General features: G+C 45.3%; 1 protein-coding gene across 1 annotated transcript in view; it reads right to left on the bottom strand.

Moving 5' to 3' along the window:
• FNDC3A (fibronectin type III domain containing 3A) overlaps nucleotides 1-15,884 on the bottom strand; it is a 120,298-nt gene extending 104,414 nt beyond the window's left edge. The window contains exon 1 of the mRNA XM_054163122.1: nucleotides 15,758-15,884. Within this exon, the coding sequence (XP_054019097.1) occupies nucleotides 15,758-15,859 (102 nt within the window). The 5' untranslated portion in view covers nucleotides 15,860-15,884. The remainder of the gene's footprint in view (nucleotides 1-15,757) is intronic.
• Between the last annotated feature and the right edge of the window lie 1,722 nt (nucleotides 15,885-17,606).

Raw genomic sequence — 17,606 nt, 5'->3', positions numbered from 1 at the left:
TCTAACTCTTCTAAGCCAGCACAGGTATCAGGAGACTCAATTCAGACACAGCTAAGTTTTGTTTACAAGTTTGGTATTCACATCCACATGTTAAAAATCCTTTGTAGTGGGCAACAAATTTTGTTGCCCAAATGAATGCTTTTATACCTAAAAGCTTCTCTGTGGGTATATATACAATATACATACAATATTATGCAATATTATATACAATATAATTTAGAATAGAATAAAATAGAATAGAATAGAAATTAACCAGGTTGGAAGAGACCTGTGAGATCATCAAGTCCAACCTATCACCCAACACCATCTAATCAACTAAACCATGGCACCAAGCACTCCGTCAAGTCTCTCCCTAAAGACCTCTAGTGATGGAGACTCCACCACCTCCCTGGGCAGCACATTCCAATGGCCAGTAACCCTTTCTATGAAGAACTTCTTCTTAACATCCAGCCTAAACCTCCCCTGGCACAGCTTGAGACTGTGTCCTCTTGTTCTGGTGCTGGTTGCCTGGGAGAAGAGACCAACCCCCACCTGCTGACAGCTTCCCTTCAGGTAGTTGTGGACAGCAAGGAGGTCTCCCCTGAGCCTCCTCTTCTCCAGGCTAAGCAACCCCAGCTCCCTCAGCCCCTCCTCACAGGGCTGTGCTCCAAACCCCTCCCCAGCTTTGTTGCCCTTCTCTGGACACCTTCCAGCATCTCAACATCTTTCCTAAACTGAGGGGCTCAGAACTGGACACAGGACTCAAGTTGTGGCCTAAGCAGTGCTGAGTCCAGGGTCAGAATGACCTCCCTGCTCCTGCTGGCCACACTGTTCCTGATGCAGGCCAGGATGCCCTTGGCCTTCTTGGCTAAGGCACTTAGTTTTCCTAATGCTTGTGGCTTCCCTTCTAACCAGCAAAGTCTTGACTGAAACTATAATTTCAGAGTTACTGGGATGTGAGCTAAATATATTTGTGTGCACATTAAAGAAGTATCTCCTGGCATCAAGCACTCCCTCTTTCCAAAGTATCTTCACCTCAAACCCATCCTTCAGTGTCAAGCTCTATCAGTCTTCTGCAGGGGAAATAAAAACAATTAAAAAAGAGATTGTTGGGTTTTTTTTAATCCTGACTGAAGCTAAAGAAACTGAAAGACATTAACTGCTTTGTGTCATGTGTGAAGTTGTGGGAGAAGCCCATGTGAGAACTGGCACTCTGTTCTCTCCCACAAAGGCAAGAAAACTGAAGGAATCAGCTACAAGGGCACTGGGAATCCTTCCCTCTGCCCAGACATCCCCCTCCTCCCACTGAAGGAGGGAGGAAATGATCACTTGGTATCTTCCTCTAAAAGAAGTCAGCTTTGCTTTGTGAATTTACATCTTTTCCCAGAATAAGTCAGAACTGGTACAAATTTCCCAACCAAGTCAAAAGCCTCTGAATACCCAAACCAAGAATGCTTACAGATCTACTACTAAATACATCATAGCAACACCACAACCTGCAGCCCCTTAGCAGCAAAGCCAACCTGTAGTCTGGCATGTCTATTTAAAATACTGGAAAATGGGAAGGAGTAAGAAAGAAAGGGGAAAAGTGTGTGTGTGGAAAAGCTAAGTCATGTTCCATTCATTTTCTCTCTTGCTGAAATCATACAGAAACTGAAGCAATAAAGAGTATGTTATATTACCAGCGTGGTTAAAACATACTGAGGTGAAATAACCTGTTAAAAGATCACTCATGCACAAACAGGACAGATTGGAGCCAAACAGTACTACTGGAAAGCAGAGTTCTGGCTGCTGGTGGTGTTTTTTCTCCCCCCTCACTTTGAAGTGTTTTTGGGCAGGCATCTGCCTTCTTGGGGGGGCTGTAGAGTGCTTAGCTTTTTATCTCCAAACAAACTTCCTAGAAACCAAGGAGGTGAAGTGTTCCAAAAGGCTGGACCTCTGACACCACAATTTAAGGAGAAACAAATCACAATCCATTTCTGTGTTATGCAGAAGCAATATTGTTTTCTGAGCTGTTTCCCTAGGAAGGAGACAGGAGCTTCAGGGTTGGGACTAGGGGTTTTTAATGTTTGTTTCTTTTCCTGTCAATCTGAAAACATTTCTATTTAGCAGCATATGGTTACAGGTGCCGAGCTGGTAACAAATGATCGACAGCAAACATCACGAAGAATGGAAAGGCTTTAACAAAATCAGGCTTCTAAATGCACCAGTGTCAACACACACACACACCCCCCCAAAAGAAAGAGACAGCAGAGGTTTGTCTAAAAATACTGCCACTGAAATCAGCTAAGCTGCACTGATGAGAAAGTATTTTTAGCTGAAAGGACACCTGGAAATTCATTGTTCAAAACACGTTATGGATTCAGAAAAACGCTGCAGCCAATGCTCTTGGTCACTCTGCCTGCAAACACTGTAAAACGCTCCAGTACATCTATTAAGAGGGCAGCACAGCCAGGAGCTCTGCAAGACGCTCGCTGTATCTTTAACAGCCTGTCTGCCAGGATTAAAACCCGGTGTGTTTCTGGAAAAGGGTGAAGACAATGCCGCACAACTTCCAGGCAGAGCCACATTTCTGCTCTGTCATTAGGGCACATATGCAGAACAGTCACAGTTTTCTCCACTAATAGCACCAATCAAGATGTTAATTAGTGACATGCTTTATCTTGTAACCATTTCAAAAGCCTTAACGCTTTGACTTACTGTTGCTCGCATCCTTTTATTTCTCTCATTCAACTGGTGCTAGCACAGTGACAAAGGAGGCAGGAAGATTCAACAGTCACCACTCCGGCTGCTCCAATCTGTTCCATTCACTTAACAGTGAGGTAATCTTCGGTGATGTGTTGAGCGCTGCCCCCCGCCCCCCCTTACGTCTTTTAGCAGGCCACTTTAACCTAAACCCCACGCCAGAGTATCTCCCTTTACCTTCCTCTATAGCTGTGCATCCACGAAGCATGTGGAGGCAGGATGTGCAAGGTAGGATCAATTAACAATATAGTCAGCAATACCTACCTCAAGCCTTCCTTCCTATCAAATTAGCTAACGTACAGTGAGCTTCCTGCTGTACACGAATGTATCATGTCACCATAGCAACTAAATCAACAAATAGCTGCTGCAGCATCTGCTTCTGGATCCTCTAACGTCAGTCAACAGAAGGTCCGGGTTTAAGAGAACAAAGCTTCCAAATATATGCCAGTTTATAACTGGGGTTTTAAATTTAGCCTCCTGACTCCCAGCCAGGAGAGACTTGCTTAGAATAAACCAACTTCAGACCTTACAGTTGAGTCTAGGATGCAGCTCATGGATTCGGTTTGCAAATAAGCCACAGAAGAAGGGGGTGGGGGTGGGGGAAAGGTGGAGAGGGAAGGAGATAGAAACCACTTTGTGACAGAATAAAAAGGTAAAGAAATAATCAGCTGATTCTGTTGCACTTTCTTAAATACTGTGCATTTATTAAGAGGCATGAAAAGACAGAAGAGTGTTTCCCAGTTCTGCTTGTATGTATCTCTGCCCAACACAGCACTATAACCAGAAATACCTTTTAGAATAGAATAGAACAGAATAGAATAGAACAGAATAGAATAGAATAAACCAGGTTGGAAGAGACCTTCAAGATCATCGAGTCCAACCCATCAACCAATCCAACACCACCTAAACAACTAAACCATGGCACCAAGCACCCCATCAAGTCTCCTCCTGAACACCTCCAGTGATGGTGACTCCACCACCTCCCCAGGCAGCCCATTCCTATCCTATCCTATCCTATCCTATCCTACCCTACCCTCATTCAAAGTGCAGGCATTGCATAGTACACACAGTTGAAGTATAGCTGAAAAGTGTATTCAGTTTTGATGCTTAATTGAAATAATTGCAAGAGTGGTTTGATGCCAGAAGTGTTACAAAGGAGACAGAAGAATTACAGGAAGAGGAGATTATTGGGGGGGAGGGTTTATTTACTTTAAATACAATATCTAAGAGCCATGAACCAGATCAAAGTGCCTGGCTTGCTTTGAGCAATGCCACACTTTTTATTCTCTGACCATTTAGTACCATCTTAAGCAACTGAAAGTTTGAGTTTCTTACTTTGAATAAATTGATACATTTCTCACTTCTCCAAATTTCTTAGTTGCCCAAAATTCAGTTGGCTGAGCCCTCTGATTTTGTTCCTCTGTCACAAATACACAGACTGATCAGGGAAAGTGTCTGCTGAGGGGACTTGCCCCTGCAAAGTGTTAGCTGAGAGCTTAGCCCTTGCTACCACCTTGCTGTGCATCATGAACTCTGGACCTCATCCAGTTTTGCTTAGCATTATAAAGCTGAAGCCCTGGGGACTTCAAACAACAAACAATTATGACATGAGAATAATGTGAGGGAAATCTTCCAGTTTTTATTTGCAGAGCTTGATGTGTCTAAACCCCTTGCCAGGACCAGATGTCTCAGAAAGTTCCAGTGATGGCTCCTGAAAGTGCTTCCTTCTAATTCCCAGTACATAAGGATTAGCTTAAAACACTGAAGCCCAAATATTTGGCTGTTGTATTATCCAGATTTTTCACAAACACTTCTGTTAGCCTTATGTTTATACTTCTACTGAATTGAAGATATAACAGTGGGATTATTTTAAGGAGCAAATTTTCTGTGCAGGATCTGCTAGCCACCAACTGTCAGTGCTAAGGGAACAGATTGGGTTTGCTGTGAAGGAAACAGACAAAACTCCACTCAGCCCAGCTGCAAGAATGGAGAATGCAAAAGAGACAAAGCAGAAGCAGGCAGATCAAAATCAGAGGTATTTTTTGACAATAAACAATGAGACAGACACAGAACAGAATAGAATTAACCAGGATGGAAGAGACCTTTGAGATTGAGTCCAACCTGTCACCCAACACCATCTAATCAACCAAACCATGGCACCAAGTGCCTCATCCAGGCTCTTCCTGAACACCTCCAGGGATGGTGACTCCACCACCTCCCTGGGCAGCACATCCCAATGGCCAACCTCTCTTTCTATGAAGAATTTCTTCCTAACATCCAGCCTAAGCCTCCCCATGTGCAGCTTGAGACTGTGTCCTCTTGTTCTGGTGCTGCTTGCCTGGGAGAAGAGACCAACCCCCACCTGACTGCAACCTCCCTTCAGGTAGTTGTAGACAGCAAAGACAACTTTAAGAAAGAGGTAGTTGGAAGCAGCTCTCCTCACAACCAAAAAATGCTCACATTGTTTTAAATTGCCAAAGACTTGAGACACTGTTTTAATGTCGCTTCTATTATTGTTTCATCAGCTGTTCCTATTCCACAGTCTCCTGCAGTCTGTAATACCTGTTCTACAGGTCTTTTACATTTCTCCACTGAATTAATTTTCCTAAGTGGTAGGGGATTTGATTGTGGAAAGCAGCAGTTCACAGCTTCAGAAGCGTCATTATGATAGAAACAGCAGATTTGGAGCAGAAAAATCAATGGGGAAATGACTTGTGCCACGTTTGTGACTGACCTCACCTTAGCTGAACCACAGACCAGAGTCACATCTGGCATTTTCTGTGTTCCTAATGAGTAACAGCACTCAAATCTTGCAGTGTTCTTTGGTTGCAAATACTATTGGGGTTGGTCTCTTCTCCCAGGCAACCAGTACCACAACAAGAGGACACAGTCTCAAGCTGTGCCAGGGGAGGTGTAGGCTGGAGGTGAGGAGAAAGTTCTTCCCAGAAAGAGAGATTGGCCATTGGGATGTGCTGCCCAGGGAGGTGGTGGAGTCACCATCCCTGGAGGTGGCGGAGTCACCATCCCTGGAGGTGTTCAAGAGGGGACTGGACATGGCACTTGAAGCCATGGTTTAGTTAGTCCTGAGGTGTTGGGTGATAGGCTGGACTGGATGATCTCTGAGATTATTTTCCAACCTTGTTGATTCTATGATTCTATTGCATTCGCCCTACAAGCAGGGAAATAGTGCAATGCATAAGGTGGCAAACACACAAATCACAGTGAGAATAGAACAGAATAGAATAGAATAGACCAGACCTGACCAGACCAGATTGGAAGAGACCTTCAAGATCATCATGCCCAACCCATCAACCAATCCAACCCTCCTAAACATCTAACCCATGGCACCAAGCACCCCATCAAGTCTCCTCCTGAACACCTCCAGGGATGGTGACTCCACCACCTCCCCAGGCAGCCCATTCCAATGGGCAATCACTCTCTCTGTGTAGAACTTCCTCCTAACATCCAACCTAAACCTCCCCTGGTGCAGCCTGAGGCTGTGTCCTCTTGTTCTGGTGCTGGCTGCCTGGGAGAAGAGACCAACCCCCACCTGGCTACAACCTCCCTTAAGGTAGTTGTAGAGAGCAAGAAGGTCTCCCCTGAGCCTCCTCTTCTCCAGGCTAAGCAACCCCAGCTCCTTCAGCCTCTCCTCACAGGGCTGTGTTTCAACCCCCTCACCAACTTCATTGCCCTTCTCTGGACACATCAGGGCCACAACAGAGTTTGTACCTTGAGTCTGTATCCAGTTTTCCCTGTTCACTAGATCATACTGTGGAGCCAGCCTAGATGTAATGATATTCCTTGTGTCCCAGGCATAGGAAGAAACCCAACCACTTTAAAAACTAGAAGTAAATGTTTGCAGTAATAAAATGACACTCTATATAAATAGCTGATACCTTGTGCCTACAAAGCTTTTACTTGGTAAAAAAGGTGATGTTGATCAAATAGGAGCAATTGGACTTGAAGTTCAAATAGCATATAGTACTTTTTAAAAACTTTTGTTACTAGTAGGTTGTAGGCTTGAGTCCCCTTACATAAAACTATCTCTGTGTATGCACTTGCTTTTCACCTTTGAAGACAATACAGCTAAAGTAGAATAGAATTAACCAGGTTGGAAAAGACCTTCGAGATCATCGAGTCCAACCTAGCACCCAACACCATCTGATCAACTAAACCATGGCACCAAGTGCCTCATCCAGTCTCTTCTCAAACACTTCCAGGGATTCTGAATTCACCACCTCCCTGGGGAGCACATTTCAATGGCCAATCTCTCTTGCTGGGAAGAATTTCTTCCTAACATCCAGCCTGAACCTCCCCTGGCACAGATTGAGACTGTGTCCTCTTCTTCTGGTGTTGGTGGCCTGGGAGAAGAGATCAAGCTCCACCTGGCTACAACCTCCCTTCAGGGAGTTGGAGAGAGCAAGAAGGTCTCCCCTGAGCCTCCTCTTCTGCAGGCTAAGCAACCCCAGCTCCCTCAGCCTCTCCTCACAGGGCTCTGTTCCAAAACCCTTCCCAGCTTTTTTGCCCTTCTCTGGACACCTTCCAGCCACTCAACATCTTTCCTAAACTCAGAACACTGGACACAGGACTCTAGGTGTGGCCTAACCAGTGCTGAGTACAGGAGCTTATTCAGTATTGTGTCCCATAGCACAGACAGGACCAATGAACATGCCTGAATTCAGGACACCGGATATAACTGCACCCTTCCAAAGCTCACTGAGAGAGAAGCATAGAGGTTTGGGAACTGGGCCCACTTGTGGCAGGCTGCAGAGAAACTGGGGTACCTCAATGCTTATAGCCCCAGGCAACTTATCCCTTCTCACCTCATTTCTTCACAGACAGAGTTGTTAGCCATTGGAATGTGCTGCCCAGGGAGGTGGTGGAGTCACCATCCCTGGAGGTGTTCAGAAGGGATTTGATGTGGCACTTGAAGCCATGATTTAGTTAGTCATGAGGTGCTGGGTAGGACTTGATCTCTCAGGTCTTTCCAACCTTACTGATTCTATAATTCTATGATAATAAATAAAAAACCAAGGAAAACCCAACCAACACTAAACACCACACACAGTATAGATTCTAAGTCACCCTAAAACATGAGAGAGACATCATCTTCTGGCTGTCCTTATTTCTCCCCACTGACTGTGACTAATTGATCTTATATCTGATTTTCCCATGTCATCCAGTTCTCACAAATGTCAGTTTCTGAAGAGGTTCATTCAGCAGGGGAAATCTTGACTCAAGCATCTTGGGAAGAATCTACTGCATCAAGACAGCAAAATTAATCCAGGATTGATATCACACGGAAAGGAAAAGCTTACTCAGAGAAGTTTTATGGCTACACTTTTAAACTCCATTAATTTCCATCCTGAATACAAGCATGAACTACACAGCCTTCACTCTGGGTTTTGTATTTATTTTCACAGAGCAGAGATTAAAACAAAATATATTTGGGTGCTGGGATAAACTCTGCAATAAATCTGATGTGGATCGGTGCTACCCAAAAGCAGCAGAGGACTCATCCGTAACTCTACAGCAAAGAATCTTCACATCGATTCATCTGGCTGAGTATGATGGTTTCCAGGACATTTAAAAGCAGTTTTCAATCCATCTGCAATCAAGGATTTAATTAGATAAGAGACAATTCTGATGTCTAAGATGTAAAAAAAAACCAATAAAAGTAAATTAATTTACACTCAACTAATACAAACCTTTCCTCCTCCTGACCAAAACTCAGACACAGAGAGGATCAAAGAACCCTGAAGCATCAAAACTCACATCCTCACAGCTTTTTCTTCTTTGTGGTGGTGTTTCTAAAAGCCATCAACCAGTTAAAAGCTTTTATGGGTAAGAGTTTTTTGTGTGTGGATTGTCCCAACATACATTTGATCACGTGTTTTTCAGTGATGGCTGCTACAGAAGTACTAATCATAGAATCGAGAAGGTTGGAAAAGACCTCAGAGGTCATCAAGCCCAACCTAGCACCCAACACCTCAGGACTAACTAAACCATGGCTTCAAGTGCCACATTCAGTCCCTTTTTGAACACCTCCAGTGATGGTGACTCCACCACCTCCCTGGGCAGCACATTCTAATTGCTAATCACTCTGTGTAGAACTTCTTCCTAACATCCAGCCTAAACCTCCCCTGGCACAGCTTGAGAGTGTGTCCTCTTGTTCTGGTGCTGGGTGCCTGGGAGAAGAGACCAACCCCCACCTGGCTACAATCTTCCTTCAGGTACTTGTAGTCAGCAAGAAGGTCTCCCCTGAGCCTCCTCTTCTCCAGGCTAAGCAACCCCAGCTCCCTCAGCCTCTCCTCACAGGGCTGTGCTCCAGACCCCTCCCCAGCTTTGTTGCCCTTCTCTGGACACCTTCCAGCAACTCAACATCTTTCCTAAACATAAGGGCCCAGAACTGGACACAGGACTCGAGGTGTGGCCTAACCAGTGCTGAGCACAGGGGCACAATGACTTCCCTGCTCCTGCTGGCCACACTGTTCCTGATGCAGGCCGGGATGCCATTGGCCTTCTTGGCCACCTGGGCACACTGCTGGCTCATGTTGAGGTGGCTGCCAACCAGTATCCCCAGGTCCCTTTCTGCCTGGCTGCTAAGAAAACCCACTAAGCATCTAAACTTCTGAATAAAGTTTGGAGAACAAGCAACCAGCTTCCCAGCCTAGAACTATTATTTCTCAGCCCAGCTTAGTGATAAAGTTGACTGATGGTCAAACACTGTGTGTCCCATTCCCCACAGCAAAGGAAATGGTTAACAAGGCTACTTCAAGAGTGCTATCTTTTAGGTAAGAAAGGACACCAAGGTTAGCAGGGATGCCTTGCTTTGCAACTGTTTTCTTTAGTGGGAAGCTGTGGAGAGGCTCCAGAACTCCAGGGTTGTGGCAAACTTGTGTCAGCAGTTTACTGATCTGTTTTGGAACAGCACTGGGTGCTGTAGAAACTTTCCAAAACAATTTCACATCAGTCCAATCTCAGGAAAATAAAGCATGTTAAAGACAGTAGTTTGAACTCTTGCCTCCTCATTTTCCTCTCAAGGATGTATTTGCCTGCTTCCAGCTAATCAAGCACATCCTTCCTGTCCAGCTTCAGCAATAATTATAAAGCCTCACTGCAGTAGTTATAAGGAAAACCCTCAAGCATTTCTGTCCTCATGCCACATTTGCTCACTGTTCTTTGGTTTCCATCAAGCCCTAGGATCATCTCCATACTTCATCCACTACCTTACTCACCAGGACATAAGAAGTACATGACCCAACTCATGCTGAACACAGTGATGAGAGGGTGCAAAAGCAGTACTTCTGTGCTTTAACAGAGGAGGAGGAGCTAATAGGCTTCATTGTTGCTTTTCTTTTACACTGTTTTTGTCCTATGTAACTAACAGTAGTCTCTTGTTTTGTGGGACACAGAAGGAGGCCTCCTCTCACCTGGGAAGTAGATCTGGCTAAGAAGATCTCTGACATGGTCACAAGAGATGAAACATAAGAGAAGATCCCTCAGTCCCAGCAGCACTGAGTTGCAGGCCCCTGGTTTTTCTGCCTCTAATCCTGTGGATCATTTTAAAGCATGGTGGAAACTTACAGCTTTAACCTGATCAGACACTTAGAACAGAATAGAATTAACCAGGTTGGAAAAGACCTCAGAGATCATCCAGTCCAACCTATCACCCAACACCATCTAATCAACTAAACCATGGCACCAAGGGCCTCATCCAGGCTCTTCTTAAACACCTCCAGTGATGGTGACTCCACCACTTCCCTGGGCAGCACATTCCAATGGCCAATCTCTCTTGCTGGGAAGAACTTCTTCCTAGCATCCAGCCTAAACCTCCCCTGGTACAGCTTGAGACTGTGTCCTCTTGTTCTGTTAGTGGTTGCCTGGGGGAAGAGACCAACCCCCACCTGGCTACAACCTCCCTTCAGGTAGTTGTAGAGAGCAAGAAGGTGTCCCCTGAGCCTCCTCTTCTCCAGGCTAAGCAACCCCAGCTCCCTCAGCCTCTCCCCATAGGGCTGTGCTCCAAACCCCTCCCCAGCTTTGTTGCCACTAGTTGAAGGATGTAACCTTTTCTCTTAACACATTCAAGTATTCATGCTGTTGGTTCACATTTAAACTGCTAGCAGACCTTCAAGTATTTGCAACTGATTATCTTGAAGATCTGAACTATTCTAGGGCTGAATGGTCCTATATTCACTTGGCAACTCAGTTATTCAGTGTATGACATAACTCACAGTAATTAGAATGATTAATTCTGCTACGATGCAAGGAGAGGGAAAGTGACATTCTGCAGCTGAACAAAACCTGGCATGTTTTGGATGCACTTAACTAGTCTAACATAGGAAACACTAATGGATAAACAGAATGTATTTAACTAAATAATTTTCTAATAGGTTTTCAATGCCTTTTCAGTCAGGACTTATTGCAGCTGAGGTAAGAAGAGCTACAGTCCAACCTACACAATACAAAGAAAGAACACCACAGGCATTTATTTACACACACAAAACCACTCTGAATTTTGATTGCAGGAACATCATTTAGTTCTGTCAGCACTACAGAGTACAGGAGGAGGGCAACAAAGCTGGGGAGGGGTTAGGAGCACAAGCCCTGTGAGGTTTTAATGGCAACACAACACGCTCAAAACCTGATGGAGCTGTGTGGGCAGACATTTTGGTCAATGTGCCCCATGGCATCCTGACCTGGATCAGGAACAGCGTGGCCAGCAGGAGCAGGGAAGTCATTGTGCCCCAGGACTCAGCACTGCTTAGGCCACAACTTGAGTCCTGTGTCCAGTTCTGGGTCCCTCAGGTTAGGAAAGATGTTGAGTTGCTGGAAGGGGTCCAGAGAAGGGCAACAATCTGGGGAGGGGTTTGGAGCACAGCCCTGTGAGGAGAGGCTGAGGGAGCTGGGGTTGCTTAGCCTGGAGAAGAGGAGGCTCAGGGGAGACCTTCTTGCTGTCTACAACTGCCTGAAGGGAGGTTGTAGCCAGGTGGGGGTTGGTCTCTTCCCCCAGGCAACCAGCACCAGAACAAGAGGACACAGTCTCAAGCTGTGCCAGGGGAGGTTTAAGCTGGATGTGAGGAAGTTCTTCCCAGCAAGAGAGATTGGCCATTGGAATGTGCTGCCCAGGGAGGTGGTGGAGTCACCATCACTGGAGGTGTTTAAGAGGAGCCTGGATGAGGCACTTGGTGCCATGGTTTAGTTGATTAGATGGTGCTGGGTGATAGGTTGGACTCGATCTCAAAGGCCTTTTCCAACCTGGTTGATTCTCATTCTACCAGTTCCGTTTCAGACTGCATTCCTAATGAGCTGCTTGTGGTGGGCTGAACTTTCCCCCAGCATTTAACTCACCAAACACTAACTCAGTTAGAAGCAAATGAAGCTGTGTTTACAAGCAAAACCTGCACTCTACCATGGAATGCAATGAACACGTACAAAATAGACAGGATTTACAATATTGTACAGGTATTTACAATCAGCAAACAACACAGAAACCCCCCTGGTGCCAAAAGAGTCCAGGGAAGCTTCTCCACTGCCCTCCCCCAGACCTCCCCTCCACTGTAGCAGAGGAAAAGAGGAGTTGAGAGGAAGGAATGTTAGTTCTTATCTTCAAGGCCAGCCAGAAGCATTGCTATCTCCTGGGCAAAGCAGAACAGCCAAGAGGAAATAATAGGAATGGGCATGGAAGTGAAACGTGAAGGATTGTTATGGTACAGCTTCCTTATCCCAGACATTCTGTCCAATGAATTTGTTTAGACCAATCTTTTGTTTTCCTTTTTACACTCAACAGTGGTTTATTTATATTTTTCTACTTGAAGTCTGCAGCTACATTTTAAAGGCAGAGCCCCAAACTGCCACACTGCTTTCATCTATGAACAAAATTAAAACATTAAAAAGGAACCAAAAAAAACCCTATCAGTGGCATGTATGACATTTTTTCCCCTTAAGAATATTAGTGGAAACCCTCAGAAACTTGTGTCTTTGAAGAAATTTGTTGCTTGTTTCCCAGTTTCAGTCTTGTTTGCCAGCAGAAAAGACAACACTGTAATGAAGAAGAATCCCCCAAAGAACATTTAAGCTCATCTCTGACTCAAAATCTTGCACCATTACACAGTAAGCTTGACAGTACAGCTTGATAAGTCATATTTTTGGGGAAGGCAGAACAAGCAGCTCAGTCTCAACTACCTTTGAAAGGTCATGGTGATTAGAGGAGGTTTCCCAAGAACTGGAAGAAAGCAAATGTCACTGCAACCTTCAAAAAAACAGCAAGGAGGAGGATCCAAGGAGCTCCAGACCAGGCAACATCACCTTCAGCTCTGAGAAGATGAGTGCACAAACCTTCCCAGGAGCCATTTCCAAACACATTCAAGATAAAAAGGTGATTAGGAGCAGTCAGGATGGATTCACAAAGAGGAAATCATCTCTGACAAATCTGGTTAACTTTCTAAAATGAAATTGCTAACTTGGAGAGTTAGGGGAGAGCAATAGGTAGTCTTTATCACAAATTTAGCAAGGCTTTTGACACTGTCTTGGATAAGGGCCTGCTGTGACAGGACAAGGCATGAGAGGTGTAAACTGAAAAGAAAAGGGGGACATTTAGGCTAGATACCTTGAAAATGTTGGGGTATTTTTTTTTTACACAGAGGGTGGAAAGACACTGGCTCAGGGTGCCCAGAGAGGTGGGAGCTGCCCCATCCCTGCAAACATTCCAGGTCAGGCTGGAAGGGGCTATGAGCAACCTGCTCTAATTGTAGAACAGAACAGAATATTATAGAATAGACTAGACTAGAATAGATTAGAATAGACCAGACCAGGTTGGAAGAGACCTTCAAGATCATCACATCCAACCTATCATCCAACACCACCTAATCAACTAAACCATGCAACCAAGCACCCTGTAGATGTCCCTGCTGACTGCAGGGGGTTGGACTAAACGACCTTGAAAGGTCCCTTCCAACCCAATTCTATGGTTCTATGTCCTCACATAGAAACTAATAAAATACAGACTGAATATAGAATAGAATAGACCAGACCAGACCAGGTTGGAAGAGACCTTTGAGATCATTGTGTCCAACCTATCAACATATAGGCACTGCAGTAGACTGAAACCTGGCTGAATGACAACTCTCAAAGGATTAGATCAGCAATGGAAAGTCCAGCAGGAGGCCATTCAATAGTCATCTACCCTATGAGGAGAGGCTGAGGGAGCTGGGGTTGCTTAGCCTGGAGAAGAGGAGGCTCAGGGGAGACCTTCTTGCTCTCTACAACTCCCTGAAGGGAGGTTGTAGCCAGGTGAGGGTTGGTCTCTTCTCCCAGGCAAGCAGCACCAGAACAAGAAGACACAGTCTCAAGCTGTGCCAAGGGAGGTTTAGACTGGATGTTAGGAAGAAGTTCTTCCCAGAAACAGAGATTGGTCATTTGAAAGGCTTTAAAATTGAACTTCTCAAGGCATAACATATAAGGACACAGTAACAGCTCTGCTCTTGCATGTCACAGATGCCAGTATTTGAAAGAAGAATGGGAAGAGAAAGCAAGTTTGGATATTTTCTGAAACACTCTGTCCATCCATTTATTAGAAAAAGATTTATCAACTCCTCCTGGATTTAAGCTCCCTTTACACCGTGGAGATCCCACTGCAGCCCAAACCTTAGCTCATGAAGTGTTGCAATCGATTCTTCAGTCTCATTTGCATTATTACCCTACAAATGAATTCTTCTTTGTGACAAATATGTCTTCTGCATAAAGCTCAAATGTGGGAAGGGCAAATTAAGTGGTGCTTCCCTAGGTCATCAAGTTCAGTCTCTTGTTACCACAGACAGCAATCTCTCAATCCATTCAGATACTTCAAACCGCTCAATTTCCATGCCCCCTCCTTTTCTTTTGTTGCAAGCTACTCCAGAACTACACTTGTCTGGGGGCCAAAATATTCATCCTAGAAATGGGGAATGCATACATGTTTGCCAATACTCCCTCCTCACTGGAGCTGACCCTTCTCAGGCCTTCTGAAATCATAATCCTAGTTCTTCTGAATCACAGAATCAATAAGGTTGATAAAGACCTCAGAGATCATGAAGTCCACCCTAGCACCCAACACCTCATGAGTAACTAAACCATGGCTTCAAGAGCCACATCCAATCCTGTTTTAAACCCCTCCAGGGATGGTGATTCCACCACCTCCCTGGGCAGCACATCCCAATAGACAATTACTCTTCCTGGGAAAAACTTTTTCCTCACCTCCAGTCTAAACTTCCTCTGGCACAGCTTGAGACTGTGTCCTTTTGTTCTGGTGCTGGATGCCTGGGAGAAGAGACCAACCCCCACCTGCCTACAACCTCCCTTCAGGCAGTTGTAGAGAGCAAGAAGGTCTCCCCTGAGCCTCCTCTTCTCCAGGCTAAGCAACCCCAGCTCCCTCAGCCTCTCCTCATAGGGCTACACTCAAGACCTCTCCCCAGCCTCGTTGCCCTCCACTGGACACCTTCAAGTGTCTCAATGTCCTTCTTAAATTGAGGGGCCCAGAACTGGACCCAGGACTCAAGGTGTGGCCTAACCAGTGTGGCCTGATCAGCTTGACTAGTTGTATCTAAAAAGATAGAATAAAATGAAGAACCATCCAGACAGACACTAACACACCAAAGCAAGTCCCACCATTCAGGATACTCATTTGCAAGCAACTGTCAGCCACAGAGTTGTTAGCACATGTTGTGCCTGAGGTAGTAAGCTCTACCATAAGGGAAGGGTTATTAACTTTAACAAGGTCATGTGGTAATGCAAATAATTAGTTACAAATTAAGACTCAAGCTTAGCTTGACGATTTGGCAGCCATGAAGATTGTTCTTTCAGAAGAGAGGTTTTCTGCTTCATACTCCTTACAGATCTCTCCCAGCAGCTCTACCTTCACCTTACTCTCTAAAACACATGGCATGGCCAAAGCAACACAAAATTGTTTCAGATGAAGGATCACTCCCTTTTACAGTGCCAACATGTCAATGACACTGCTGGAAGCAGGAAGAAAAGGATACTGAAGTTTCCTTACCTGCTGTGCTCCATCCCCACTAACAATAGGGGAAGTTAGCAGAGGGATCTCACTACTTATAATCGAAGTGGTATCCAGTAAGGGTGGATGTTCTGCCATCATTGATGGTACACTACTTCACAAGATCACCTGCAAAGAAAAGTTACTCAAATGGTTAAACTATATAGATGTTTCTGAATAATTACCCTTAAAACCAGCCTCATTTAAATAAATAAATAAATAAAAGAAACCCAGGCACTCTAGAAAGTTCATTTCCACAACGTTCCAGCAACGAGGAAAACCTGAAGCTGTGTTCTGCCGGCCAGTGTAAGCCTTCATTAGACAGAGGGTGGTTTAGACCCCCTCTAGTGGCTGAAATCTCAGAAGAAGTAACCTCACAAGTCCTGGAGGTAACAAACATGAGTCCTGTACCTGGATTGCACACCCAGATTTTGTCTAAATTTGAAAAGAAGAAGGGGATAAACCAAAAAAAAAGAAAGAGGAAGCCTTAAAGCTTGTACACAGAGTGAGAATAGAATAGAATAGACCAGACCAGACCAGGTTGGAAGAGACCTTCAAGATCATTGTGTCCAACCCATCAACCAACACCATCTAAGCAACTAAACCATGCAACCAAGCACCCTATCAAGTCTCCTCCTGAACACCTCCAATGATGGTGACTCCACCACCTCCTCAGGCAGCCCATTCCAATGGGCAATCACTCTCTCTCTGTAGAACTTCCTCCTAACCTCCAGCCTAAACCTCCCCTTGGCACAGCCTGAGACTGTGTCCTCTTGTTCTGGTGTTGGCTGCCTGGGAGAAGAGACCAACCCCCACCTGGCTACAACCTCCCTTCAGGGAGTTGTAGAGAGCAATAAGGTCACCCCTGAGTCTCCTCTTCTCCAGGCTAAGCAACCCCAGCTCCCTCAGACTCTCCTATAGGGCTTGTATTCCGAGCCCCTCCCCAGCTTCATTGCCCTTCTCTGGACACCTTCCAGCAAGTCAACCTCCTTCCTAAACTGAGGGGCCCAGAACTGGACACAGGACTCAAGGTGTGGCCTAACCAGTACAGTGTACAGGGGGAGAATGACCTCCCTGCTCCTGCTGGCCACACTCTTCCTGATGCAGGCCAGGATGCCATTGGCCCTCTTGGCTGCCTGGGCGCACTGCAGGCTCATGTTCAGTCTACCGTCAACCAACACCCCCAGGTCCCTTTCTGTCTGGCTGCTCTCCAGCCACTCTGACCCCAGTCTGTAGCTCTGCATGGGGTTGTTGTGGCCAATGTGCAGCACCCAGCACTTGGATGTGTTCAATCTCATGCCCTTGGACTCTGCCCATCTGTCCAGCCTGTCGAGGTCCCTCTGCAGAGCCTCTCTACCCTCTTGTTTACATCAAAGTGGTAAAAACCTGAGATCTACAAAGAGGGACACCCTTCTCTCTATTTTTAACCAGAACCCACATTTTCTACTCCTGCAATGACTGAGACAGTTGTTTTAGAAACCACCAGTTAGTAGGAAATGTCCAAGTGTGCCACAAATTAATAAAATATCTCATGCACAATCTGACATTTCCTTCACTTTTAAATTGTATCAAAGCCAGAATCAAAGCCATGTCATTTTGATAACCAGTGGCTCTTTAATAGCTTTTCCAGGAGCTAAAATTTGGGGGAGGGGGGGGAAAAAAGAGAGGTAATGCCTGCACACAACATTATAATCCTCATAAGTGGTCTGCACAAAGCCCTCACTAACACACACTGTAAAGTTACATGCAATCTGATCACAAGAGAAGGAAAGCCACACAGGCAGGAGGCCCATGAAAGCAGTGATCCACTTCAACTCTGCTAAGTGCCAAATAACAGCAGAAGAGGATT

This window comes from Dryobates pubescens, chromosome 7 (genome assembly GCF_014839835.1).
Source record: "Dryobates pubescens isolate bDryPub1 chromosome 7, bDryPub1.pri, whole genome shotgun sequence".
NCBI classification, from domain to species: domain Eukaryota; kingdom Metazoa; phylum Chordata; class Aves; order Piciformes; family Picidae; genus Dryobates; species Dryobates pubescens.
This window is presented reverse-complemented; position numbering and strand designations above follow the sequence as displayed.